Source organism: Rana temporaria, chromosome 1, assembly GCF_905171775.1.
Source record: "Rana temporaria chromosome 1, aRanTem1.1, whole genome shotgun sequence".
Taxonomy (NCBI): Eukaryota; Metazoa; Chordata; class Amphibia; order Anura; family Ranidae; genus Rana; species Rana temporaria.
Window position 1 is genome coordinate 13,061,119 of NC_053489.1, and position 27,055 is coordinate 13,088,173.

General features: G+C 43.3%; 1 protein-coding gene across 1 annotated transcript in view; it reads left to right on the plus strand.

The window, feature by feature from the left end:
• Positions 1-13,878: 13,878 nt before the first annotated feature.
• LOC120939644 (vomeronasal type-2 receptor 26-like) overlaps positions 13,879-27,055 on the plus strand; it is a 28,443-nt gene continuing 15,266 nt past the window's right edge. The window contains exons 1-2 of the mRNA XM_040352355.1: positions 13,879-14,070; positions 18,924-19,047. Coding sequence (XP_040208289.1) covers positions 13,879-14,070; positions 18,924-19,047 — 316 coding nt within the window. The remainder of the gene's footprint in view (positions 14,071-18,923; positions 19,048-27,055) is intronic.

The following is a 27,055-nucleotide window of genomic DNA, read 5'->3' on the forward strand; positions in this document are numbered from 1 at the left end:
TATGCCTAAGATCTGACAGGTGTAAGTGACTTACACTGTCGGATCCTAACTGCAATTTAAAAATGGCCGCTGGGGGCGTTCTCGCTGATTTACACACAGCGCGTCACGACTTCCCGAAGGAAGCTCGGGTCGGCTTGGCTCTATTCGGCGCCAGCGCACCGGCGCCGAATAGAGCCGAGCCGACCCGAGCTTCCTTCGGGAAGTTGTGACGCGCTGTGTGCGCCGTCGTTTAGCATGTCAATCAATTGGCATGACAATAGGAACACCCACTCCCACCGGATTCCCTACCCGGAAAAAATTCCACGGCTAAACGCTATCTACGGCAAAGAAAAAAAAAAAGGTCAGTGTCATTTTATATGCAGGACTGGGCTGGATGTATTGTTAGAAATTTTTTATAGGGTGAACCTCCACTTTAAGCCCTGGACTATTTCGCTGGCCAAAGACCAGGCCACTTTTTACGATTTGGCACTGCGTCGATTTAACTGACAATTGCGCGGTCGTGCGACGTGGCTCCCAAACAAAATTTACGTCCTTTTTTCCACAAATAGAGCTTTATTTTGGTGGTATTTGATCACCTCTGTGTTTTTATTTTTTTGCGCTATAAATAATATTCTATATTTTTTGCTATGAATAAATATATAAAAAAACATTTTTTTTCCTCAGTTTAGACCGATACATATTCTTCTACATATCTTTGGTAAAAAAAAAATCGCAATAGGCGTTTATTGATTGGTTTGCACAAAAGTTATAGCGTCAGCAAAATAGGGGATCGTTTTATGCCATTTTTATTTATTTGTTACGAGTAATGGCAGAGATATGCGATTTTTATCGTGACTGTGACTTTATGATGGACACATCGGACACTTTTGATACCATTTTGGGACCATTGTCATTTTTACAGTGATCAGTGCTATAATAATGAACTGATTACTGTAAAAATTACACTGGCAGGGAAGGGGTTAACCTGTAAGGGGTGATGAAGGGGTTAAGTGTGACCTAGAGAGTGCTTCTAACTGTTGGGGAGCGTGGCTTGCAGTGACACATCACTGATCGCTTTTCCCGATGACAGGGAACAGACGATTAGTGACATGTCACTAGGAAGAACGGGGAGATGTTGTGTTTACACTAACATCTCCCCGTTCTTCAGCTCTGTGACCCGATCGCGGAACACCGGCGGACATCGATTCCGCGGTCCCGTGGGCACGGTCATGGAGCTTGCAACGGAGCTCAACCATACCCAACAATACCCAGCCATACTCAGCCATACCCAGCCATGCAATCTATCCCCATCCATACTCAGCCATACCCAGCCATACTCAGCCATGCTCAGCCATACTCAGCCATACCCAGCCATGCTCAGTCATTCCCATTCATGCTTATCCATGCCAAATCCGTGCTCATCCATGCCACATCAATGCCACTACAGTGCTTTTCAGTGCCTCACAAAAGTGCAATAGGTAGTCAAATTAAATTTGATATTTATGCCCTAGAGCACCTGATGGGCCTCACACATGTGGTATTGCCATACTCAGGAAGAGTAGCAGAATGTATTTTGGGGTGTACATTTTGGTATGTACAGTAGGTGAACTCGATATTGTGTCAATCTCGCTCCCTTTCTCGGCGAGATTGACCACCTACGAGCCCCATCGCGGGAGCCAGCGCCGAGCTGGCTTGCCGCGATGGAGACAGAGCCGTCATAGAAGCGACGGGAGATCCGACTTGGATTCCCGCCAATTCTAAACGTGTGCGGCGTTTGTTATGAATCCTGAGGGGGAAGTCCCCGCCGGATTTTAAATAAAAATCCGGCATGGGTTCCCCCTCAGGAGCATACCGGGCCCTTAGGTCTGTTATGGGTTGTAAGGAGAGCCCCCCTACGCCGAAAAAAACGGCGTAGGGGGTCCCCCTACAATCCATACCAGACCCGTATCCAAAGCACGCTACCCGGCCAGCCAGGAAGGGAGTGGGGACGAGCGAGCGCCCCCCCCTGAGCCGTACCAGGCTGAATGCCCTCAACATGGGGGGGGTTGGGTGCTCTGGGGCAGGGGGGCGCACTGCGGCCCCCCCACCTCAGAGCACCCTGTCCCCATGTTGATGAGGACAGGGCCCTTTCCCGACAACCCTGGCCGTTGGTTGTCGGGGTATGCGGGCGGGAGGCTTATCGGAATCTGGGAGCAGCCCCCTTTAATAAGGGGGCCCCCAGATACCGGCCCCCCACCCTAAGTGAATGAGTATGGGGTACATCGTACCCCTACCTATTCACCTGCAAGAAAAGTGGTAAAAACACAAATAAACCACAAAGGGTATTAAAATATTTTATTAGTCTGCTCCGGAGGCCTCCCCTGTCTTCTTTAGCTCTTTTACCAGGGTAGGCTTCTTCTTCCGATTTCCGGGGGTCTTCTCCTGCTAGGTATCACATGGGTAGGTACAGAGCATGATGGGAATGTGAGGCCTATATAAATCCGACGCAAGCTGGGCACACGTCATTGCAGCGAGAAGAGCTGGCCGGCGTGTCAACATCTGGAGAAGACGGAAGACGAGAAGAGAAGAAGATGACGCTACAGAAGAGCGGACTGACCGCCGCCAGTATAGCGGCGGCCAGCCCTGAAGGAGAAGGAACCGGACAGCGGGAGGAAGAACCGGGGTGCGCCGAGTCAAGAGCGGAGAGCGGCGAATATAGAAGAAGACCCCCCCAGAGCTGAGAAGACCCCCGGAGCGGAGAAGACGTCACAGAAGAGCTGAGAAGACCCCCGGAGCGGAGAAGACGTCACAGAAGAGCTGAGAAGACCCCCGGAGCGGAGAAGACGTCACAGAAGAGCGGTGAAGACCCCGGAGAGCAGGAGAAGACCCCCAGAAATAATCTGCTAATATGACAACAGAGTAAACCAAATTCTTGATTTTTCCAAGAATTGTGGGAAAAAATTATATTTAATTAAAAAAACTCACCATGCCTCTTACTAAATACCTTGGAATGTCTACTTTCCAAAAAGGGGTAATCTGGGGGAAATTTGTACGTTCCTGGCTTGTTAGGGTCTGAAGAAACAAGATCAGTACTTCAGGTGTGATACATTTTCAGAGAAAATTGCCATTCTCTGAAAATTGTTGCTTGTGAACTTCATAACTTTCACACAGACCAAATAATATACACAGATTTTGGTTATTTTTACCTAAGATATGTAGCAGTATACATTTTGGCCAAATTTTATGAAGAAAAATTACTAATTTGCAATTTTTTATAACAGAAACAAAGAAAAAAAATACAGAATTTTTGGTCTTTTTTATTTTATAGTGTAAACAATAAATAAACCAGTGGTGATTAATTAACCACTTAAGACCCAGACCATTATACAGGTTAAGGACCTTGCCCCTTTTTACGATTCGGCACTGCGTCACTTTAACTGACAATTGTGCGGTCATTCAACGTGGCTCCCAAACAAAATTGGTGTCCTTTTTTCCCCACAAATAGAGCTTTCTTTTGGTGGTATTTTGCGGTTTTTATTTTTTGCGCTATAAACAAATATAGAGCGACAATTTTGAAAAAAAATCTATATTTTTTTACTTTTTGCTATAATAAATATCCCACAAACATATATAAAAAACAAGTTTTCCCCAGTTTAGACTGATACGTATTATTCTACCTATTAATGGTAAAAAAAATCGCAATACGTGTTTATCCATTGCTTTTTGCGCAAAATTTATAGCGTTTACAAAATAGGGGATAATTTAATTTCATTTTTATTAATTTTTTTTGTTACTACTAATGACGGCGAACATGACTGCTATAAAAATGCACTGTTTACTGTGAAAATGACAATTGCAATTTAGGAGTTAACCACTAGGGGGCACTGTAGGTGTTAAGTGTGACCTCATATGTGTTTCTAACTATAGGGGGGCGGGCTGGACGTATGACATTAGTTATCGTCTTTCCCTATATCAGGAAACAGACGATCACTGACATTGCCACAATGAAGAACGGGGAAGGTGTGTTTACACACACCTCTCCCTGTTCTTCAGCTCCGGTAACCGATCGCAGGACTCTGGCGGCGATCGGGTCAGCGGGACCCGCGGGCACGGTCACTGAGCTTCGGTCACGGAGCTTTGCTCGCGACCCCACGGCTGTGCTTAACCACTTAACGCCCACCGCACGACTATTTACGTCTGCAAAATGGCACGGACAGGCAGAAGGGCGTATATATACGTCCTTGCCTTCTAGCGGGTGGGGGGTCCGATTGGGACCCCCCGCTGCGTGCGGCGGGCGGATTCCCGCGGGGAGCGATCCGGGACGATGGCGCAGCTGTTTGTTTATAGACGCTCCATTGTGATCGCTCCCCGGAGCTGAAGAACGGGGAGAGCCGTATGTAAACACGGCTTCCCTGTGCTTCACTGTGGCGGCGTATCGATCGAGTGATCCTTTTTATAGGAAGACTCGATCGATGACGTCAGTCCTACAGCCACACCCCCCTACAATTGTAAACACACACTAGGTGAACCCTAACTCCTACAGCGCCCCCTTGTGGTTAACTCCCAAACTGCAACTGTCATTTTCCCAATAAACAATACAATTTAAATGCATTTTTTGCTGTGAAAATTACAATGGTCCCAAAAATGTGTCAAAATTGTCCGAAGTTCCCGCCATAATGTCGCAGTCACAAAAAAAATCGCTGATCGCCGCCAATAGTAGTAAAAAAAAAGAATTAATAAAAATGCAAAAAAACTATCCCCTATTTTGTAAACGCTATAAATTTTGCGCAAACCAATCGATAAACACTTATTGCGATTTTTTTTTACCAAAAATAGGTAGAAGAATACGTATCGGCCTAAACTGAGGAAAAAAAATGTTTTTATATATGTTTTTGGGGGATATTTATTATAGCAAAAAGTAAAAAATATTGATTTTTTTTCAAAATTGTCGCTCTATTTTTGTTTATAGCGCAAAAAATAAATACCACAGAGGTGATCAAACACCACCAAAAGAAAGCTCTATTTGTGGGGAAAAAAGGACGCCAATTTTGTTTGGGAGCCACGTCGCACGACCGCGCAATTGTCTGTTAAAGCAACGCAGTGCCGAATTGTAAAAACGCCTTTGGGCATTTAGCAGCATATTGGTCCGGGGCTTAAGTGGTTAAAGAGACACATACAGGTACGTGATTGTGCCCAGCCATGCCATTCTGCCGACGTATATCGGCGTGAAGGGGGTCCTTAAGTGGTTAACACCTAAAGAAATCTCTGTTTGTGTGAAAAAAGGGACAAACATTTCATATGGGTCCAGTGTTGCATGACTGAGTAATTGTCATTGAAAATGTGAGAGCACCAAAAGCTGAAAATTGGTCTGGTTAGGAAGGGGGTTTAAGTGCCCAGTGGGTATGTGGTTAATGTAGAAAAATGTAAAATAGAGCAATTGAGTGGCAAAAATATGAATGCAATCTACTCACTCTGGGTGGGAACTTAGGATGGAAAGGGACCTGGAGGTCCTAGCTAAGGATGAGACGAACACCCCCCTGTTCGGTTCGCATCAGAACTTGCAAACACACCAAATGTTTGTGTGAACTTTAGAACCCTGTTAAAGTCTATGGGACTCGAACATATGAAATCTACAGTGTTAATTTTAAAGGCTAATATGCAAGTTATTGTCCTAAAAAGTGTTTGGGGACCTGGGTCCTGTCCCAGGAAACATGTATCAATGCAAAAAAAAGTTTTAAAACGGCAGTTTTTTCAGGAGCAGTGAATTTAATAATGCTAAAAGTGAAACAATAAAAGTGTAATATTACTTTAAATTTCGTACCTAGGGGGGGGGGTGTAAAGTCAGCATGTGAAAAAGCACATGTTTCCCGTACATAGAACTGTCTCTGCACAAAGTGTCATTTCTGAAAGAAAAAAAGGCATTTAAAACCGGCTTTGCGGCTCTAATGAATTGTCGGCTCCCGGCAATTTAGAGATGATTCATTCATAAAAAATTAAAAAGGAAAGCCTGGGGGTCCCCCCAAATTCCATTAACAGGCCCTTCAGGTCTGATATGGATATTAAGGGGAACCCCACCGTCAATTTAAAAAAAAAATGACGTGGGGTTCCCCCCAAATATCCATACCAGACCCTTCAGGTCTGGTGTGGATTTTAAGGGGAACTCCACCCCAAATTAAAAAAAAATGGCGTGGATATCCCCCAAAAAATCCACACCAGACCCTTATCCGAGCACGTTAACCTGGCCGGCTGCAGAAAAGAGGGGGGGACAGAGTGCGGCCCCCCCTCTCCTGAACCGCACCAGGCCACATGCCCTCAACATGGGGAAGATGTCCCCATGTTGATGGGGACAAGGGCCTCATCCCCACAACCCTTGCCCGGTGGTTGTGGGGGTCTGCGGGTGGGGGGCTTATCAGAATCTGGAAGACCCCTTTAACAAAGAGGACCCCCAGATCCTGGCCCCCCCTATGTGAATTGGTAATGGGGTACATTGTACCCCTACCATTTCACGAAGGAAGTGTAAATACTGTAGTTAAAAAAAATACACACAGACACCGTAGAAAAAATTCCTTTATTAATAAAAAAAAAATCCAGCGGTGGTAATCCACTGTCGATGCGGCTCCCTGCTCCAACGTTGTCTTCTATCCAGCGACGGATGATCAGCGGTCTGGTCCAGCGATGAGAAGATCCATCCTTCCAGAGCGCAGCAGGCGAGCTCCACTCTCCGCTGGACACAGCCCAGCGGAATGACGCGCTGGAGCTTTGAAATTACTTATATAGGGGAAGCGGCCACCCGTCACGTGACCCCGTGACGATTTTTTTTTATTAATAAAGGATTTTTTTCTACGGTGTCTGTGTATATTTTTTTTAACTATTTACACTTCCTTTGTGAAATGGTAGAGTTACAGTGTACCCTATTACCAATTCACATAGGGGGGGCCAGGATCTGGGGGTCCCCTTTGTTAAAGGGGTCTTCCAGATTCTGATAAGCCCCCCGCCCGCAGACCCCCACAACCACCGGGCAAGGGTTGTGGGGATGAGGCCCTTGTCCCCATCAACATGGGGACATCCTCCCCATGTTGAGGGCATGTGGCCTGGTGCGGTTCAGGAGAGGGGGGCCACACTCTGTCCCCCCCTCTTTTCTGCGGCCGGCCAGGTTAACGTGCTCGGATAAGGGTCTGGTGTGGAATTTTGGGGAAACTCCACGCCATTTTTTTTTAAATTTGGGGTGGAGTTCCCCTTAAAATCCACACCAGACCTGAAGGGTCTGTTATGTATATTTGGGGAGAACCCCACGCCTTTTTTTTTTAAATTGACGGCGGGGTTCCCCTTAATATCCATATCAGACCTGAAGGGCATGGAGCCGACAATTCATTAGAGCGGCAAAGCCGGTTTTAAATGCCTTTTTTTCTTTCAGAAATGACACTTTGTGCAGAGACAGTTCTATGTACGGGAAACATGTGCTTTTTCACATATTGACTTTACACCCCCCCCCCCCCGGTACGAAATTTAAAGTAATATTACACTTTTAGCATTATTAAATTCACTGCTCCTGAAAAAAGCGTCCGTTTTTAAAACTTTTTTTTGCATTGATACATGTTTCCTGGGACAGGACCCGGGTCCCCAAACACTTTTTAGGACAATAACTTGCATATTAGCCTTTAAAATTAGCACTTTAGATTTCTCCCATAGACTTTAACAGGGTGTTCCGCTGCTTTTCGAATTTGCCGCGAACACCCCTAATTGTTCGTTGTTTGCCGAACAGGCGAACAGGCAATGTTCGAGTGGAACATGAGTTTGACTCGAACTCAAAGCTCATCTCTAGTCCTAGCAGATGATAATGCAATGCCAAGCTGCTGCTAACAAAGGAAACATAATATTGGCATGCATTAAAAAGGTTATTTACTCCAGAGATAAGACAATAATTCTCCCGCTCTACAAGACTCTGGTCCAGCCGTACCAGGAGTATGCCGTCCAGTTCTGGGCACCAGTCCTCAAGAAGGATGTACTGGAGAGAGTCCAAAGAAGGGTAACAAAGCTAATAAAGGGTCTGAAGGACATTAGTTATAATGAAAGGTTGCAAACACTGAACTCATTGGGCCAGATTCTCAAAAGAGTTACGACGGTGTATCTCAGGAAACACCGTCGTATCTCTGTTTCTGAGCCCGGGTATCTATGCGAGTGATTCCTAGAATCATTTTCGCATAGATACGGCCAAGATCCGACATGTGTAAGTGACTTACACCGTCGGATCTTAAATGTAATTCGACGCTGGCCGCTAGGTGGCGTTTACGGTCAGTTCTCATTTGACTATGCAAATGAGCCTGATACGCCGATTCCCGAACTAATTTGCGCCGCGTAGTCATCATTTACGTAGTTTCCGTAAGCATAAGGGTACCCCTGCTATATGAGGGGTAACCTTACGCCAGTCCGCCGTATGCCATGTTAAGTATGGCGTCGGGTCAGCGCTGTCTTTTTCCGTCGGCTACGTTGTTTTACTAAGTCGTCCGCGAATAAGACTTTACGTCAATGACGCTCACGTCGGCGTCATTGACGTTTTCCGTCGTGAGCTGGAGCATGCGCACTGGGCTCTTTTTCCGCCCGGCGCAAGCGCAGTTCGATCGGCGCGGGGGTGCGCTTAATTTGAATACAAGCCGCCCCCTTTGAATTACGCGGCCATACGCCGGGCCATTTACACTACGCCGCCGCGAATTATGGAGCAAGTGTTTGGGGAATGCGGCACTTGCTCCAGTAAGTTGCGGTGGCGTGGTGTAAATGGCTTACACTACGCCAACGCAGAATCTTAGAGAATCTGGCCCATTCTCTCTGGAAAAGAGAAGCTTGAGAGGGGATATGATTTCAATGTACAAATACCGTACTGGTGACCCCACAATAGGGATAAAACTTTTCTGCAAAAGGGAATTTAAAAAGACATGTGGCCATTCACTAAAATTAGAAGAGAGATGTTTACCCTTAAACTGTGTAGAGGGTTCTTTACTGTAAGAGCGGTAAGGATGTGAAATTCACTTCCACGGGCAGTAGTCACAGCAGGGAGCATCGATCGTTTAAAAAAAAAAAAACTACACCATACCAAACGACCACACCATACAGGGATATACAATGTAATACTGACATACAAGCACACACGTAGGTTGGACTTGATGGAGTGCAATTTTGCCAACCTACCAGATTGAAATTTACTGACACGACAACCAAAATTTACTGGCACAGCCAAGTTTTTACTGCCATTTCTAAAAGTTACAAAACTACAGTTTTAGGTGCAAATTTCACTATTTAGGGTACAAACAAGTATAATATGGAATTAGCAATATGATTTTAGGTAGATATTAAGGCAAAAAGCATTTTCCTTATTTTATTTTTTGATGCTCCCACTTGCTTACTGGGCACTTGTGCCCAGACCAATTTTCAGCTTTCAGCGCTGATGCACTTTGAACGACAATTGCGCAGTCATACAACACTGTACCTAAATGACATTTTAATTATTTTTTCCCACAAATTGAGCTTTCTTTTGGTGGTATTTTATCACCTCTGTGGTTTTTATTTTTTGTTAAAAAAATTAAAAAGACACACATTTTTAAAAAATAAATTATATATTTTTTAATTTTGTTATAAAAATTTGCAAACAGGTAGTTTTTCTCCTTCATTGATGTACGCTGATGCTGCACTGATGGGTTGCACTGATGGGCACTGATGGGCTGCACTGGTGGGCACTAATAGGCAACACTGGTGGGCACTGATAGGCAACTCTGGTGGGTCGCACTGAAGGGCACTAATAGGTGGCACTGATAGCTGGCAGTGATGGGCATTGATGGGTGACAGTCATGGACACTGATAGGCAGCACTGCTAGGTGGCACTGACTGGCACCAATGGTGGTGGGCATTGATAGGTGGCACTTGTGGGCACTGATAGGTGCCACTCGTGGGCATTCATAGGTGGCACTGTTGGGCACTGTGAACACTGACAGGTGGCACTGGCAGGGGGTTTAGATTGGCACATGAGGCATATGTGCCTCCTTCCTCTTCGGGACCAATGTCCCTTGCACCTAAGCCGGTGATCGGCTTTTTTTTCTCCTCACGCTCCTCACGATTACCGAGCTTTGTTTACATCACGTGATCAGCTGTCATTGGCCGACAGCTGATCACGTAGTAAGGGACCGGGACCGGCGGCCCCTTAGTCGGATCTGTAATCACCCGAGTCTCAGTGACTTGAGTGATCACAGCGTGCGCAGGGGAGGACACCTATTTGACATCCTCCCGGCAATTGGGGTTCGCGCTGTAGCCGTCATTCGGCTATAGCGCGGACGAGAAGTGGTTAAATAGCTCAGGGACAGGGCAAGACATTAGAATGGGCAGGCACACACAGCAGTGTTGCCAACCTACCAGATTGAAATGTACTGGCACGACACCCGAAATTTACTGGAACAGCCATGTTTTTACTGGCGTTTCACAAAAGTTACTAAATTACATTTTTAGGTGCAAATTTCAGTATTTAGGCTACAAACAAGTACTCTAGGCCAATAGTAATGTGATTGAAGGTAGATTGTATGTTAAAAAAAAAACATATTATTGTTATTTTCAATATAATAAGGGCTAATTATTTAGTCACATCACCCCCTGCCTCCATCCCCCTCTGCCACCACCAACACCCACTGCCTTCACCCCCCTCTGCGGTGCCACAATCCCCCCTGCCTCCAATCTCCCACTGCCTCCAATCTCCCTCTGCCTCCAATCTCCCCCTGCCTCCAATCTCCCTCTCCCTCCAATCTCCCTCTGCCTCCAATCTCCCCCTGCCTCCAATCTCCCCCTGCCTCCAATCTCCCCCTGCCTCCAATCTCCCTCTGCCTCCAATCTCCCCCTGCCTCCAATCTCCCCCTGCCTCCAATCTCCCCCTGCCTCCAATCTCCCTCTGCCTCCAATCTCCCTCTGCCTCCAATCTCCCTCTGCCTCCAATCTCCCCCTGCCTCCAATCTCCCCCAGGCCCCCTGCCTCCAATCACACCCTGCCTCCATTGTCCCCTGCCTCCATCCCCCTCTGCGGTGCCACCAACAACCCCTGTCTCCATCCCTACCCTCTGCGATGCCACCATCCCCCTCTGTTGTGCCACCAACACCCCCTGCCTCCAATCTCCCCCTGCCACTAACACCCCCTGCCTCTAATCTCCCTCAGGCCCTCTGCCTCCATCGTCCCCTGCCTCCATCCCCCTCTGCGGTGCCACCAACAACCCCTGTCTCCATCCCCCAGCCTCTGCAGTGCAACCATCTCCCTCTGCGGTGCCACCAACACCCCCTGCCTTCAATCATCCCCTGCCACTAACACCCCCTGCCTCCAATCATCCCCTGCCACTAACACCCCCTGCCTCCAATCTCCCCCTGCCCCAATTGCCCCCTGCCTCCATCCCCCTCTGCAGTTCCACCACAGCCACCATCACCCCCTGCCTCCAATCTCCATGCGCAGTTCCAAGCCAAACCGATCTCAGCTATTTTTACTGGCACATTTCCGCAACCATGGACATTTACGAATGGGGGAAAAAAGAGCCCGTTTTTACGAACTGTCCGTAAAAATACGGACGGTTGGCAACACTGATGGAGTGGCATATTTTATATTTTTCAACCTCACCAACTATGTAACTGTGTTTTGGGGATGCTTTTCTTCAGCAGTGAAGCTGGTCAGAGTTGATGTGAAGATGGATGGAGACAAATACAGGGCAATCTTAGAAGAAAACCTGTTATGCCGCGTACACGCGATCAGTTTTCTCATCGGGAAAACTGTCATGTTTTCTCTTGGAAAGGCTCTCCAGCAGTTATCCCGACGAGAAAACCGCCGAGAATCACGATGGGAAAACTTAAACCACATTCTTTTTTCAGCAGGTTTGCCATAGGGAAACACTGCTAGGTAGCCTACACACGTCTGGTTTTCTCGACCAAGAGCAAACCTCTCAGGAAAACTGGCCATGTGTACACGGGGAAAAGGGACCAAGCTGGTCCTCGGTTTTCCCGTCGGGTTTCTTGGTGGTGTTTTCACACCCCTCGAGAAACCCGATCGTGTGTACGCGGCATTAGAGTCTGCAAAAGACTTGAGACTGGGACGGAAGTTCACCTTCCAACAGAACAACGACCCTAAACATACAACCAGAGCTACAATGGAATGGATTAGATCAAAGTATATTCATGTATTAGACCTCATACATACTATAAGGTTTTCTTCAGATTTTTGTCTTAAGATTTACCAAAAACATATAATATGAGTTCAAAACTTGATGTCATGCTTCACTTTAGTGTATTTTTACGGAAATGTTATGTTTCCTAAATCATTGCACTAATATTGTGTGACATAATTTTATTTTATTTTTATGTTTTTTACGTTTGTTAATTATATGAGGAGCAGCGCCACACCTACACTTTCCCTTTTCACTTACCTTGTACTCCACCCAGGTGGTAGTGTTTTTGTAGGGGCAGCTGCCCTCTTATTTACCCTTTTCTGCACTGTACTCTCCTCTGCGTGGAATCAGACACACTTTTTCCGATAAAAAATAGGAGCTACCACTATTTTATTATTTTCTGCTTTCAGAAAATAGATAACGTCTGGGGGTTTATGTAATCTGCAGGGCTAAAAGGACTTTGTAATCATTGCAAAAGACACCAAAACTGCCTTTTTCAGTTAAATGGTTTAAATAAATCAATACCAATCTCTCCATTTAAAGCTTCCTCTGATTACTGTATATACTCGAGTATAAGCCGACCCGAATATAAGCCGAGGCACCTAATTTTACCACAAAAAAAATGGGAAAACATATTGACTTGAGTATAAGCCTAGGGTGTCCATCTGCATGCCTCGCTGTGCCTTACTTTGCCTCACTGTGTCCATGTGCATGCCTCACTGTGTCCATGCCTCACTGTGTCCATGCCTCACTGTGTCCATGACTCACTGTTTCCATGCCTCACTGTGCCAATGCTCACTGTGCCCATGCCTCACTGTGTTCATGCCTCACTGTGCCATGCCTCACTGTGTCCATGCCTCACTGTGTCCATGCCTCACTGTGTCCATGCCTCACTGTGTCCATGACTCACTGTGCCCATACCTCACTGTGCCCATGCCTCACTGTGTCCATGCCTCACTGTGCCTATGCTTCACTGTGTCCATGACTCACTGTGCCCATGCCTCACTGTGTCCATGCCTCACTGTGTCCATGACTAGACTGACATTTAACCTGGGAGTCTAGGTCCAGGGGACCTACGACCGGCCAGTACCTGGTCCCCAAAGTCACCAGAGAAATTACCGTTTAACATGGGAGTCTATGGAAGGGGTGCCCGGGTTTGAAAAATCAGTGCTCCCTGGCCGTAGGTCCCCTGGACAACAAACTTTGCACACTTGTAGGGGAAGAGTGGGGCTACATGTGCGACGGATCCCCAAAGTCCTGGAGATCAGGCACAAGAAGGTAACTCCAGTATAATCCGAGGGGGGCATTTTCAGCACAAAAAAATGTGCTGAAAAACTCTGCTTATCTTCGAGTATATACGGTATGTCTCTTGAAGCAATAACTTGAATGTAAAAGCCATAACAATGTACATTTTTCGATCCTCCTGATAAACTGTATACGTACAGATTTGTCCAATCTGGAAATACATTGAATGGTTGATGATTCTCCGGATTATTGATTTAGGGGAATCTTTTCATATCAGAGAGATGTACATGGAAACATTGCAGGAGAATCAAGAAGAATAAGAATAAGATTCTCCGGATTCATTCATTCCTATTCACATTTATAGGAAGACCTGAATCTAATCACTTTGTGTTTCCTAAGTAGACTTTAATTCCAGGACTCTTATCTGTATATAATAATGTGTGTTCTTCTGTCTTTTATAAAAAAAAAAGCTGCACAAATATGTGAGTTATTTTCATTTCATGAACGGAGAAGGAAACAAGATCTACTTTAACAAAAGAAGAGAAGTTCCCTCCGACCTTCATTTACAATACTGGATTCTGAATGATAAAGGAAGGTTTTCTACTTGGACGGTTTCCATTATGGAAGGCCCAGACTATGTGCCGGAAGGAATTCCAAATATGCGTAATCCCAACATGTGGAAAACCGGCAAAGTAAGAAATTACTTGATCGTTTTATGTTTGTATTGTTTGCTGGGGAGGTTCATTATTAGGATTTATAGGGAATTTAGCTTTAGGCCCCTTTCACACTGAGGAGTTTTTCAGTCGGTTTAGCACTAAAAATAGCGCCTAAATACTGCCTGAAAAACTCCTGCACTGCATTCTCAATGTGAAAGACCGAGGGCTTTCACACTGAGGCGATGCTCTGGCGGGAGAAAAAAAATCTCCTGCAAGTAGCATCTTTGGAGCGGTGAGAGGAGCGGTGTGTTTACCGCTCCTTCACTGCTCCTTCCCATTGAAAACAATGGGAAACTGCGGTAATACCGCCGTCAATGTGCCTCTGCGGAGGTGCATTGCGGGAGGTATTAACCCTTTTCCGGCCATTAGCGGGGGTTAATACCGCACCGCTAGCGGCCGAATACCGCCGCAATTCCGCGGAAATTCAGACGGTATATCGCCGCTATTTTTAGTGGCGCTATATCGTCACCACACGTTCTGGTTATCAAGAAGTGGAAAATTCGGGGCTCTTTTGATACCAAGCCAAGGTCAGGTAGATCAGAAAGATTGCAGCCACACCTGGCAGAATAATTGCTCAGGATACAAAGAAAACCCCACAGGTAACCTCAAGCGAAATACATTCTGCTCTCCAAAAAGACGTTGTGGTTGTTTTTAAGGAGCAAAATTGAATGATACTTGAACAAAAAAGAGCTGCATGGTTGAGCTGCCAGAAGGAAGTCTTTACTGCACCAATTCCACAGAAAAGCCCAATGAGGCGTGTCAAGGTGTTGTTGGGCATATTGTAACCAGGCTTTTTTGTGGAACCTTTACAGTAAAGGCTTCTTTCTGGCAACTTGACCATGCAGCTTTTTTCTTCCAGTATCATCATATTGTGCTCCTTAACCACTTGCCAACCTGCCGCCTTCATTATACTGCGGCAGGTTGGCACGATCACGCAAACCGTCCTAGCTGTACGTCGGCCCCTCTAAGCAGGATAGCGGGCACACGCACATGCCCACTGCACTGCGGGGGTGCTGATGCTCATGTGCAAAGGTTGCAATGATCACCGATCATGAGCGATTGTGGGCACGAGAGGCAGAACAGGGACGTGTGTGTAAACACACACATCCCAGTTCTGTGAGGAGAGAGAGAGATTGTGAGTCCCTACGAGCTGGGAACCACAATCTCTCATCTCCTCTAGTCAGTCCCATTCCCTCCACAGTTAGAACACACGCCTAGGGAACACAGTTATCCCCCCTAGTTTTAAACACTTCCCTGCCAGTGACATTTACACAGTAATCAGTGCATTTTTATAGCACTGATCGCTGTATAAGGCCCTGTACACACGACCGGATCTATCCGCTGAAACTTTTCCGACGGACCAGTTCCAGCGGACCGATCCGGTCATGTGTAGGCCCGAGCGGACAATTGTCCGGCGGATCGGACAGTTTCCAGCGGACACAAATTGCTTAGCATGCTAAGCAATCTGTCCGCTGGAAACCTGTCCGTCGGACGTGTTCGGTTGTCTGTACAGACTCACCGGACACGTCCCACCGACCGCCATCCCTCGCATGCGTCGTACTGATTCGACGCATGCGTGGAAGCTTTGACCTTCCAGGGCCGCCCACGTTGCCGCGTCATCGTCGCGGTGATGGCGCGGCCATGCCCCGCGTATTGTTTACGCGCGGATTTCTGTCTGATGGTGTGTACAACCATCAGACAGAAATCCGGCAGCCGGACGCAGCGGATCTGTCCGCTGAAAACGGTCCGGTGGACCGTTTCAGCGGACAGATCCGATGGTGTGTACACCGCCTAAGTGTCAATGGTCCCAAAAATGTGTCAAAAGTGTCCGATGTGTCTGCCATAATGTCTCAGTACCGATAAAAATTGCAGATCGCTGCCATTACTAGTAAAAAAAAATATAAGAAGAAGAATGCCATAAATCTATCCTCTATTTTGTAGATGCTATAACTTTTGCTCAAACCAATCCATTTGCGCTTATTACGATTTTTGTATATGTAGAAGAATACGTATCGGCCTAAACTGAGGAAACAATTGCCTTTTTAAAATCAAATCGGGGATATTTATTATAGCAAAAATTACAAAATATTGTGTTTTTTTCAAAATAGTCACTCTTTTTGTGTTTTTTGCGTAAAAAATTAAAAACGCAGAGATGATCAAATACCAGAAAAATAAATCTCTATTTGTGGGAAAAAAAAGAAAGTCAATTTTGCTTGGGTACAACCTCGCATGACCGCACAATTGTCAGTTAAAGCAACTCAGTGCCTTATCGCAAAAAATGGCCCGGTCATTCTTCCAGGGCTGAAGTGGTTTAAAACAAACTTTTACCAGAGTAGCCTCTATTTCTCCTGAGGTTTCCTGTGGGTTTTTTTCTTTGTATCTCAAACAATTCCTATGGCAGTTATGCTTCATGTCAGTTAGCTGGAAACTGCTGAAAGTTCTCCAGAGCACCCTTTGTATTGTCCTATGGTGCCTCCGCTGAGTGCCTGGGGCCCTATCATTCAGTAAAATGCTTGATAATAGCAAGGAAATTCACTGTTATAAGCAAACATAATGTGTAAATATATACCGGTATATATATATATATATATATATATATATATATATATATATATATATATAGATAGATATAGTGAGGGATTAGCTTGTGGGGATCACCTTTTCTGAATCACAGTCCGCAAGCAGGCACTTTGTTTTAAGTCTGGCGGATGCCAGATTTTATTTGTAAATGGTTTGCAGGTCAAAATCAACAAATAAAATCCTTGCCGTCCGGTGCTAATCTAAACAAACAAGATCTCCTCTCTATACAGTGTGGGGCTGGTCCCCATCACCCACAAAATAACAGCAAAGCAAACCTTTTCTTGCAGTTACTTTCCATAGAGCCCCTCACACTCAGGTTCCCTCCTGAGTCTCCAAACCTCATCACCTCATTGTGTTTTCTTCCTGGACTTTTAGGCTTCATTTCCACTGGCGTTTTTACAGCCACTTTTCTGAGCGTTTTTTACAGCTTAAAAACGCCTGTCCATGTTATTCTATGGCATCATGCCCACATAGACGTTTTTGAGCTGCAAATGGCATAGGCGTTTTTGAGCTGTAAAAAAAACGCAGGACCAGGGCGTTCTGAAGCTCCAGAGTAGAGCTGTAAAAACGCCAGACGTTAAAAAACGCTCAAAAACACGCGAAAACGCTCAAAAACGCGGCATTTTTTTTTTTTTTTACAAAATAAACATGGACAGGCGTTTTTAAGCTGTAAAAAAGCCTAACAACAGTGGCTGTAAAAACGCCAGTGGAAATGAAGCCTTAAAGTCCACCTGACTGTGGACTTCAGTGGACCCAAACATCCTGCCCGGAACCCTAACCAGCCCCAGAGGCTGTGAAACCCGGACCGGATTCCGGTTCACTCCCTCATAAAGGAACGAATGCGAGGTGAAATGTACCTATTGTCATGTATCGCACCTTGCATACCGTCACAATATATATATATATATATATATATATATATATATATATATATATATATATATATATATATATATATATATATATATATATATATATATATATATATATATATATATATATATATATATATATATATTCATTTATTTTCCAAAAAATTGGGGCCAAAAAATGACAACTTCAAAAAACCTGCCATGCCAATTACTAAATACCTTGGACTGTCTACTTTCCAAAAATAGGTCATTTGGGGGTGGGGGTATTTGTACTGTCCTGGAATTTCAGGGCCTCAAGAAATTAGATTGGCTGTCAGTACAACAGGATTGATCGATTTTCAGATACTGTATTTATTGGCGTATAACACTCACTTACCCTGAAAATAGATGGTAAACTGTGCCTGCATGTTATATGCAGGGGACTGTGTAAAAAAAAAAATCCTGAAACTTCCCTCTTGAAGTTAGGGTGCGTGTTACACGCCTGTGCGTGTTATACACCGATAAATACGGTATATACCATAGTTTGTGGACTCTATTGCCGCGTACACACGGTCGTTTTCCTGCGATGTAAAAAAATGACGTTTTTAAAAACGTCAATTTAATTGATCGTGTGTGGGAGAAAACGACGTTTTATGTCTTCTGAAAAACGACCAAAAAAAATTGAAGCATGCTTCAATTTTATGTGTCGTTTTTCAAAACGTCGTTTTTTACTTCACAGAAATTGACCGTGTGTAGCAAAAACGACGTTTCAAACAAAGTTTTTACACCCGCGCATGCCCAGAAGCTAGTTATGAAGTGAGCTTCAATGGAAAAACGTGGTGAACGTAACCTCGCTTTGCTAGAGCACTGTGAAAAAACGATGGTGTGTAGGCAACATCGTTTTTGAAAATTGAAGTTTCAAAAACGTCGTTTTTTACTTCACAGAAAACGACCGTGTGTACGCGGCATATAACTTTCTTACAGACTAAACTGATTTGGGTTATTCTCACCAAAGAAAGGTATCACAATACATTGTAGGCTATATTTTTGAAGAACAATTATTTATTTAGAAATGTTTGTTACGGAAACAAAGATTATTTTTTTCAAGATATTCAGTCTTTTTTAGTTAATTTAGCATAAAAATTATTCAGTGGTGACTAAATACCACCAAAATAAAGCTCTATTTGTGTGAAAAAATTATAAAAGTTTCATATGGGTCCAGTGTTGCATGACCGCCCAATTGTCATTCAAAGTGCGACATCGCTGAAAGCTGAAAATTGGCCTGGGCAGGGAGGGGGTAAAAGTGGCCGGTATTGAATGGGTTATTTGTATAGCCTAATGAGGTATGATGCACTTTTATAAAAGAATAATAATAGTAATAATAATATGTGATTTCAGATCCCGGTATCTCGATGTTCATATCCCTGTTTACCCGGCAGCAGAAAAAAGTTTGGATCTTCAATTCATAAATGCTGCTATGAGTGTGTCTCGTGTCCAGAAGGAGAGATCTCCAACATTTCCGGTAGAGTTTGTATTTGTTAGTAAGTTATTGTTGGACTGGATAGAAGGTACCGCTGTGGGTAATGTGTGTGTCAGGGAATAATGCCGCGTACACACGATCATTTTTCGGGTTGTAAAAAATTAAGCTTTTTTTTATGTCATTAAAAACTATCGTGTGTGGGCTTCAGAGCATTTTTCGGGTCCTGAAAAACGGGCAAAACAAAAAATTTGAACATGCTCTATTTTTTAACGACATTTTTAACGTTGTCATTTTTCGAGTTGTAAAAAATGGTCGTGTGTGGGCTTTAACAACGTGAAAAATCCACACATGCTCAGAAGCAAGTTATGAGACGGAAGCGCTCGTTCTGGTAAAACTACCGTTCGTAATGGAGTAAGCACATTCATCACGCTGTAACAGACAGAAAAGCGCAAATCGTCTTTTACTAACACAAAATCAGCTAAATGGTGACGTCATCCGAATGGAACTTCCCCTTTATAATGCCGTCGTACGTGTTGTACGTCACCGCGCTTTGCTAGAGCATTTTTTTTCACGGTCGTGTGTAGGCAAGGCCGTTTTAATAATCGGGTTGAAAAAAAACGTTGTTTTTTCTAGAGCCTGAAAAACAAAATATACCAGAAAGACAAGGAAGATTCAGACGACTGAACTCCAACAATCCACATTATTTGTTATAAACATTAAAACATAAACATTGAAACCAAATGAAAACCAAATGACAGATGGAACAAGTACAGGGGGGGCAATCAGATAGACTGGAGTCACAGCGCTTTATCATTACCCAGAGGACCAAAAAATGTTTTTAAAGTTTACTGACATATATAATAGTCTTATAATAGTATTTTATGGTATCAGGTCACCATTGAATGATTGCAGCTGAAATGATTTGCTTATCTTCTTTTATTATCACTTGACCTAATTATCTTATTTGCCGGCATATAAAGACAACCTTTTATCCTTAAAAATTTGGCTCAACAATCGGGGGTCGTCTTATACGCCGGATGCAGACTGCGGGCGTCCATTTTTTAAAAGCCGTGACTCCTCCTCGTGATGTTCCGTGATAGGCTCAGTGATCCGCCTATCATGGACGTTGTTTCGTCCTCAACCTCGGACGAGAGGACGTCTGTGATAGGCAGAACACTGAACACAGGCTCTGCTGGGAAATTGAGTGTTCTGCCTATCATGGAACAGGACGAGGAGGAGACGCGGATTTTAAAAAATAGACACCTGCAGTCCGACTCGCTCTGCCAGGCAAAAACAGAATGAAGATCGGCAAATTGAGGTGAGTCAATGGCACAGTGAGGCAATGGCACAGTGAGGCAATGGCACAGTGAGGTGAGGCAATGGCACAGTGAGGCAATGGCACAGTGAGGCAATGGCACAGTGAGACAATGGCACAGTGAGGTGAGGCAATGGCAGAGTGAGGGGTCATCTTATACGGTGAGTATATCACAAATGGCAAAGTGAGTCAATGGCACAGTGAGGCAATGGCACAGTTAGGCAATGGCACAGTGAGGTGAGGCAGTGGCACAGTGAGGCAATGGCACAGTGAGGTGAGGCAATGGCACAGTGAGGGGTCGTCTTATATGGTGAGTATATCCCAAAACCAACATTTTAGCTGGAAAATTAGGGGGTTGTCTTATGCGCCCAGTCGTCTTTTATACGCAGGCAAATACGGTATTCATTTTAGCGCTTAAGTAATTTTCACACAAGTTTACTGACAGCTGTCTTTCATCACAAACAATGGGTTCACCTCCTACCATACTGAGACAGACAGGTAAATGTCAACTCCAATTTCTTGGTACAAAATGTCACACACATGATGTAAGTGTAATCCAACCGGCATCTAGCTCCACAAAAGTGTATATTATTTTTATGCCGCGTACACGCGATCGGAAATTCCAACAGTAAAAGTCCGATGTGAGCTTTTGGTCGGAAATTCCAACCGTGTGTAGGCTCTGTTGGAATTTTTCTGTTGGAATTTCCGCCAAGAAAAAAATTGAGAGCTGGTTCTCCATTTTCCCAACGGGAAAAGTTCTTGGAGGAAATTCCAATCATCTGTATGCAATTTCAACGGAGAAAAGTCCTATGCATGCTCGGAATCAAGTCGACGTATGCTTGGAAGCATTGAACTTCATTTTTCTCGACTCGTCGTACGTGTTGTACGTCACCGCATTATTGACGGTTGGGATTTCTTGTGACTGTGTGTAAGCAGGACAATTTTGAGCCAAAATTCCGTCGGAAAAATATCCACAGATTTCTTGTCGGATTTTCGGATTCTGAACTAAAAACCGGAGAAATGGTTGCCTTTCAGGAGGGTAAGATGCTGGCAATGCGATGGCGAGACAAGAAGAAATTGTGTCTCATGAGTACCGTGCACATTACCTCCACTGCCATGGTCCATACAAAACATGGGAAAGATGTGCTGAAGCCGCAAGTCGTGATTGACTATAACAACACAATGGGAGGTGTCGACAGAGCCGATCAGGCAATGACATTTTACCCGGCTATGCGCAAACAGAAAAAAAATATTATAAGAAGATTTTCAGGCATCTTTTGGAACAATACCTTTTGAATTCTTATATCCTTTATAGAGCAAAGAGTGGCATACCTCTTGTTCATTCTGACTTTATCTGGAAGGTGGCTGAGCAGATTTTTGTCAACCACCAGACACCATCAGTAGCTGCGAACAGACCCGGACGACGTGCTGTCGACGTTGTCAACCCAGAACGCCTGACAGGTCGTCATTTTATGGACTACATACCGCCAACCGCAAGAAAGGCAGCACCTACCAGGATGTGCATGGTTTGCTGTTCAAAGAGAGATAACAATAGAAAAAAAGTCAGAAAATAAACAAGGTTCCATTGTCCTAATTGCGACGTCGGACTTTGTCCAGTTCCATGCTTCAAAATGTTTCACAATCAGGATGTTTATTAAATTTCTTTGTTTGACAAATTTCATAATTTTTCATTACATTATTGAATAAAATTGTATTATTTGTTAGATTATAATTCATGAGTTTGTGTTTCAAATTTATCACATCTGGGATGTCTACTAGAGTCTTGTTTGGTCAGGTTTAATAAGTAATTACTAAGAATTGCAGGCCTATAATACATATCACCAAATTTCCATGCAAAAAATTGTACCCCCATTGACAACGTCCAATAGCGACAAAACGCGTCTGGGAAGGATCACGCAGTGACGTCACCACGACAAGGAGTAGGGCTCCTGTATGCCGGCCGGCAATTTACCTTTTATGCTGATTTTAAATGCTCGTTTGTGAGTATAATTTTACCTTTTTTTAAATAAAAGTGTATGTCACAGAGTCACGCTATGTGCGCCTGTCTTTTTTCATTTACATTCTAACGGTGGTGCTGAGACATCACGCTCAGGGGACGGAGAGCTCCTGGTGAAAAATCCGAGGATTAAAGGCCTAGGCTGGGCTATAGCCACCTGCCCCAAACCGCTTGCCTTCCGGTAAGCGGCTTTCCATTTTCCGGTGGAGGGTCACTTTATGCATATGTGTCACTGGGTGGTGTGGAATGTAGGATCTACCATTACAAGGACTGTATCAGAATATCTGTGAACATATATGTGCCATCTGATCAACCACGGACCTATTACATCTTTATTGAGTGTGATCCAATAGACTTTTGTGGCGCGGCTTTTTCTTTTGTTTAAAAAATTGTACCGCTTTTGGTACAAAATTCCAAACATAATCATACCGCCAGGGAGGTTAAACATTGGTCGGACTTTTACCTCATCCACACCTGGGGAAAATTTGTTTCGGAGTTTTGTTATCGTCCAAAAAATACATTTATTTAGTTACTCTTGAAATTAGTTTTTATTTATTTTGTTTTGTTAAAAAATGCATTCGTCCAAAAATCCGAATTAATTAAGGTGTCTGTCGAATGTTCTAAGAAGATTTGACGGAGCAGCTGGTCAAATGCCTACAAGCTATATAAGAATCTAGAGTCTTAGGCCTCGTACACACGATAGGTTAAACAGAGGACAACGGTCTGAGGACCGTTTTCATTGGTTTAAAACCGATCGTGTGTGGGCCCCATAGGTTATTTAACCATCAGTTAAAAAAAGTCAACTTGCTTTAAATTTAACCGATGGATTCCTAACCGATAGGTCAAAACTGTTCGTTAGTAGGCACAACCATCGGTTAAAAATCCATGCATACTCAGAATCAAGTCGAAGCATGCTTGGAAGCATTGAACTTCATTTTTTTCAGCACGTCGTTATGTTTTACGTCACCGCGTTCTGACACGATCAGTCAGCTTCATCGGTTAACCGATGACAACGGTCCTTCAGAACGTTCTCATCGGATGGACTGATCGTGTGTACGAGGCTTTATGGATGGGCAAAGAGGCTCCAAGAAGCCACCACCGCCCAAGAGAGTCTAATAGGTATCCAAGAAGTCACAGACCAAACCGTAAAATGAGTACATTGCAGACATGTGCATTTTGTTTAGTTATGAATCAAAATTTGTTACAAATGTATTCAAATTTCCAAATCACAATAATAACAACATTTAAAGGAATCCGAAATAAATGATAACAAAGCAAATTATTTGAAGTTAAAAATAAATACAAATTTTAAAATGAACATTTTCTTATTTAACAGTGAATTTGAAATGAAAACATATTGCAATAAATACAATAAAGTATTGTCAGGAACCAGGAAACAGGCGGAGACAGAAAATGCAGTAAAAATCACACATTTTAATAAAATTGTAAAAATGGCACAAATGGTAAACAGTCAAAACATTGCCAGGTTCGGTAGCCAAATCGGGTAGCCAGAACAAGCCAGGAAATCAGGAAGCCAGAGATCAGCGTAGTCAGAGGCTGCAGACAGGGTCAGGAACCAGAAGGGATGTCAGCCAGGCAAGTCTTCAACAGGAACACGGCAGAGAGTCTCCACATATGTTTGACCAAGGCAAAAGCAATCAATTAAATTGATCAGGAAGTTTAAATAGCCAGGCGGGGCTAACTGTGGGCTTGACTAATGAGCAGGAGATGATCAACAGGCGAACTGTTGTGGAACGATGAGTTCTGGCAATTAACCGACAGCTGAGCAACCTGAGCACAGAGAAGGAAGTACTGGGAGACCAGCCCTAACAAGTATAAAAGTGAAGTGAAATAAGAAGATGAAAAGAGGGGGGGAGTAATGGCGCTTACCAGTTAAAATAATACGCAAATGATTAGTATATGCACAATAACATAAATGACCAGTTAAAATGTGTTTCACTCCTTATTCCTTGAAACCCTCCAAGCATCAATATCAATGATGAGAAGGATGAAATGTCGTGAGAATAATGAAAATCCAAAATATATGATTGACTAAAAGGTTTCGGTCATCAGATATTTTTCCAAAATTAATTTCCAAAAAACATAATATGTGAGAAAAAATATGAATCCCTTGGTGGATAAAATATCAAACATCCAGTGCAAAAAAATCCAATAATAAATAAATATGAAAAAATATGCAATATGGATATATAAATCAATATAAAACTGTAAACAAAAGTATATGTGCACAGACCCGTGCTTAAAAATATGTAAATAGCGTTCAATCAAAATATCCGTGCTTCAATAATAATTCAACAGTGTGTAGTGCTTCAAAACCAATAATCCAAATAATAGTGTTTCCAAAGTGCAAATGTGCTTCCAAAGTAGCTGTGCAGAACAAACACCAGTGTATGGTAGTACAAGCCTCTCACCTTGGGAAAGGCTATAATGAGCCTATAATGATTGCCGAATAATGGCAAAGCCCAGCAGATATCCCTGCAGATCAGTGTTTCCAGGACAGCCTTCTCTCCAAAATCCCAGCTGCAGGTCTCCCAGGTTCTAGCCAGAACGCCCCCAGCATGGATGGCACTCAATAAAACACATAAGGAGTCCCCATAGTGTAGTATGTAGTATAGTGTAGTATGCAATCATAAGGGTTTTTTAATAAAGGTAATGCACTCACATTTAAAACGGCTAACATTAAGCATAAAGCCGCATGTAGCTAGCAGGCGTGTGTCTCTGAGGTATCCCCGTTCTCGGCCGCGAACGGAGATGACGTCACCGACGGCTCTCCTGAATCTTGACGCGTTACGTGGCAGCCCGATGCCACTTAATCATAAGATGAAGAGCCGTAGATGCACTGGTGACTTTTATAATGCCGCGCTGGGCACACAAACTCAGCGGCATAACAAATTACTAATTCGCTATCATGGTTAAAAATGTATATAATATTAAAGAAACATCCGCTTAGAATATTGTAAAAACAATTCGCTTAAAATATATATTAACACTGGCATGTCCCTCTAGTGGTGGATAAACATATTGCTTAAACTAAAACTTAATTAAATGTAGGCAAATGGTAATATAGCCCCCTCTAATGGATAATAGGAGAGTCACAACCAAATAGTTAACATGGCCAGAGCAATGATAATATATTAAAATAAATCATTGGACTAAAAATTGTTAAAATTGTTAAAATGGAGAGAATATAATGGTGGGCAGGGAAGGAATAATAAGTGTGTTACAGTAATGGTCCATTGAGGATATTGATTAAATATTGGAAAAATATTAAATTTAAAATATATAAAATATATAAGAAAATATAAAAAATATTATTAAATAAATATCCTTTAAAAAATATATTTTATAAGGGAGATAACATGGTGACAAATAATTTGATATAAAACAGTTAAGGTCAAACTCTATGTTATGTCCGTTAGGGGCCAAGGTGCACAATTTGTGAATCCAACGAGATTCAGCTTGACTGATTATTTGTACCCTGTTGTCCCCTCTCCAGTGGGGTTCGTACTTCTCTATGCCCCATACCCTTAATGTGGAGGGGTCTTTGTTATGACAACGCTCATAGTGGCCAGATAAACTATGTTTAGGGAATCCATTTTTTATATTTTGTGTATGTTCACGTAATCGTTTCCAGAGTGGTCTTTTGGTTCTTCATACATACTGGATTTTGCATGGGCACTCTAAAAAGTACACTACCCCTTCCGTTTTACATGAGATGAAGTCTTTGATTTTATACTCTTTCCCTGTAAAACTTGATCTAAAAGTTTATTTTTTCTTTTTACTCTCTTTCGTATGTTTACAGGTGAAACATGTCTTGCATGGGTAGTAGCCTTTTTCATTGAAAAAAGAGAAGCTTTTCTTTTCAGGAGGATCCAACACATTTTTAGCAATTAAATCTCTTAGGGTGGGGGCCCTCCTATATATTTTTCTGGAAGTACAGATAACAAATGGCGATCTGCTTTAACAATATGCCAGTACTTCCTGCAGATTGTTTCTACTTGCTTGTGTTGTACACTATAGTCCATTATCAGCGGAACCCCGCCAGGAAAGGTATTATTTCTTATAGAGTCCTGGATTAAAATATCTCTGTCCAGGGCCATGACATCTTGTATTTTTTTCTCAATAAAATCCTGTTTGTAGCCTTTCTCTATGAATCTTTTTCCAATAAAATCAGCCTGTTTTAAAAATGTATCATTTTTTGTACAATTTCTTCGTAATCTTAAAAACTGTCCCTTTGGTATGTTGTCCAGCCAGGGGGGATGGTGGCAGCTGTCTAGAGGTAGGTAACTATTTCTGTTCACAGTTTTAAAGTGCGTCTGCGTTATCAATTTTGTTCCTTCTTTGATGATTTCCAGGTCTAAAAAATTAATCTTTTCATCGCTTATCTCCCAGGAGAGTTTTATATTTTTTTCATTAGTGTTTAGATAAAAAACGAAATCCATCAAGCTCTCCCTGTCACCTGACCAAATAATTAAAATATCATCAATAAAGTGTTTCTATAAAAGCAGCTGTTTTGGTTTCCTATTGTATAAAATATCTTCTTCCCATTCTGCCATATAAAGATTTGCTACACTCGGCGCATATTTCGCGCCCATTGCTATACCGCAGATTTGCTTAAAATAGTCACTTCCATACCAAAAGTAATTGTGATCCAGACTGTATTCCAGGCAACTTGTAATGAACTTTTTTTGTGCATC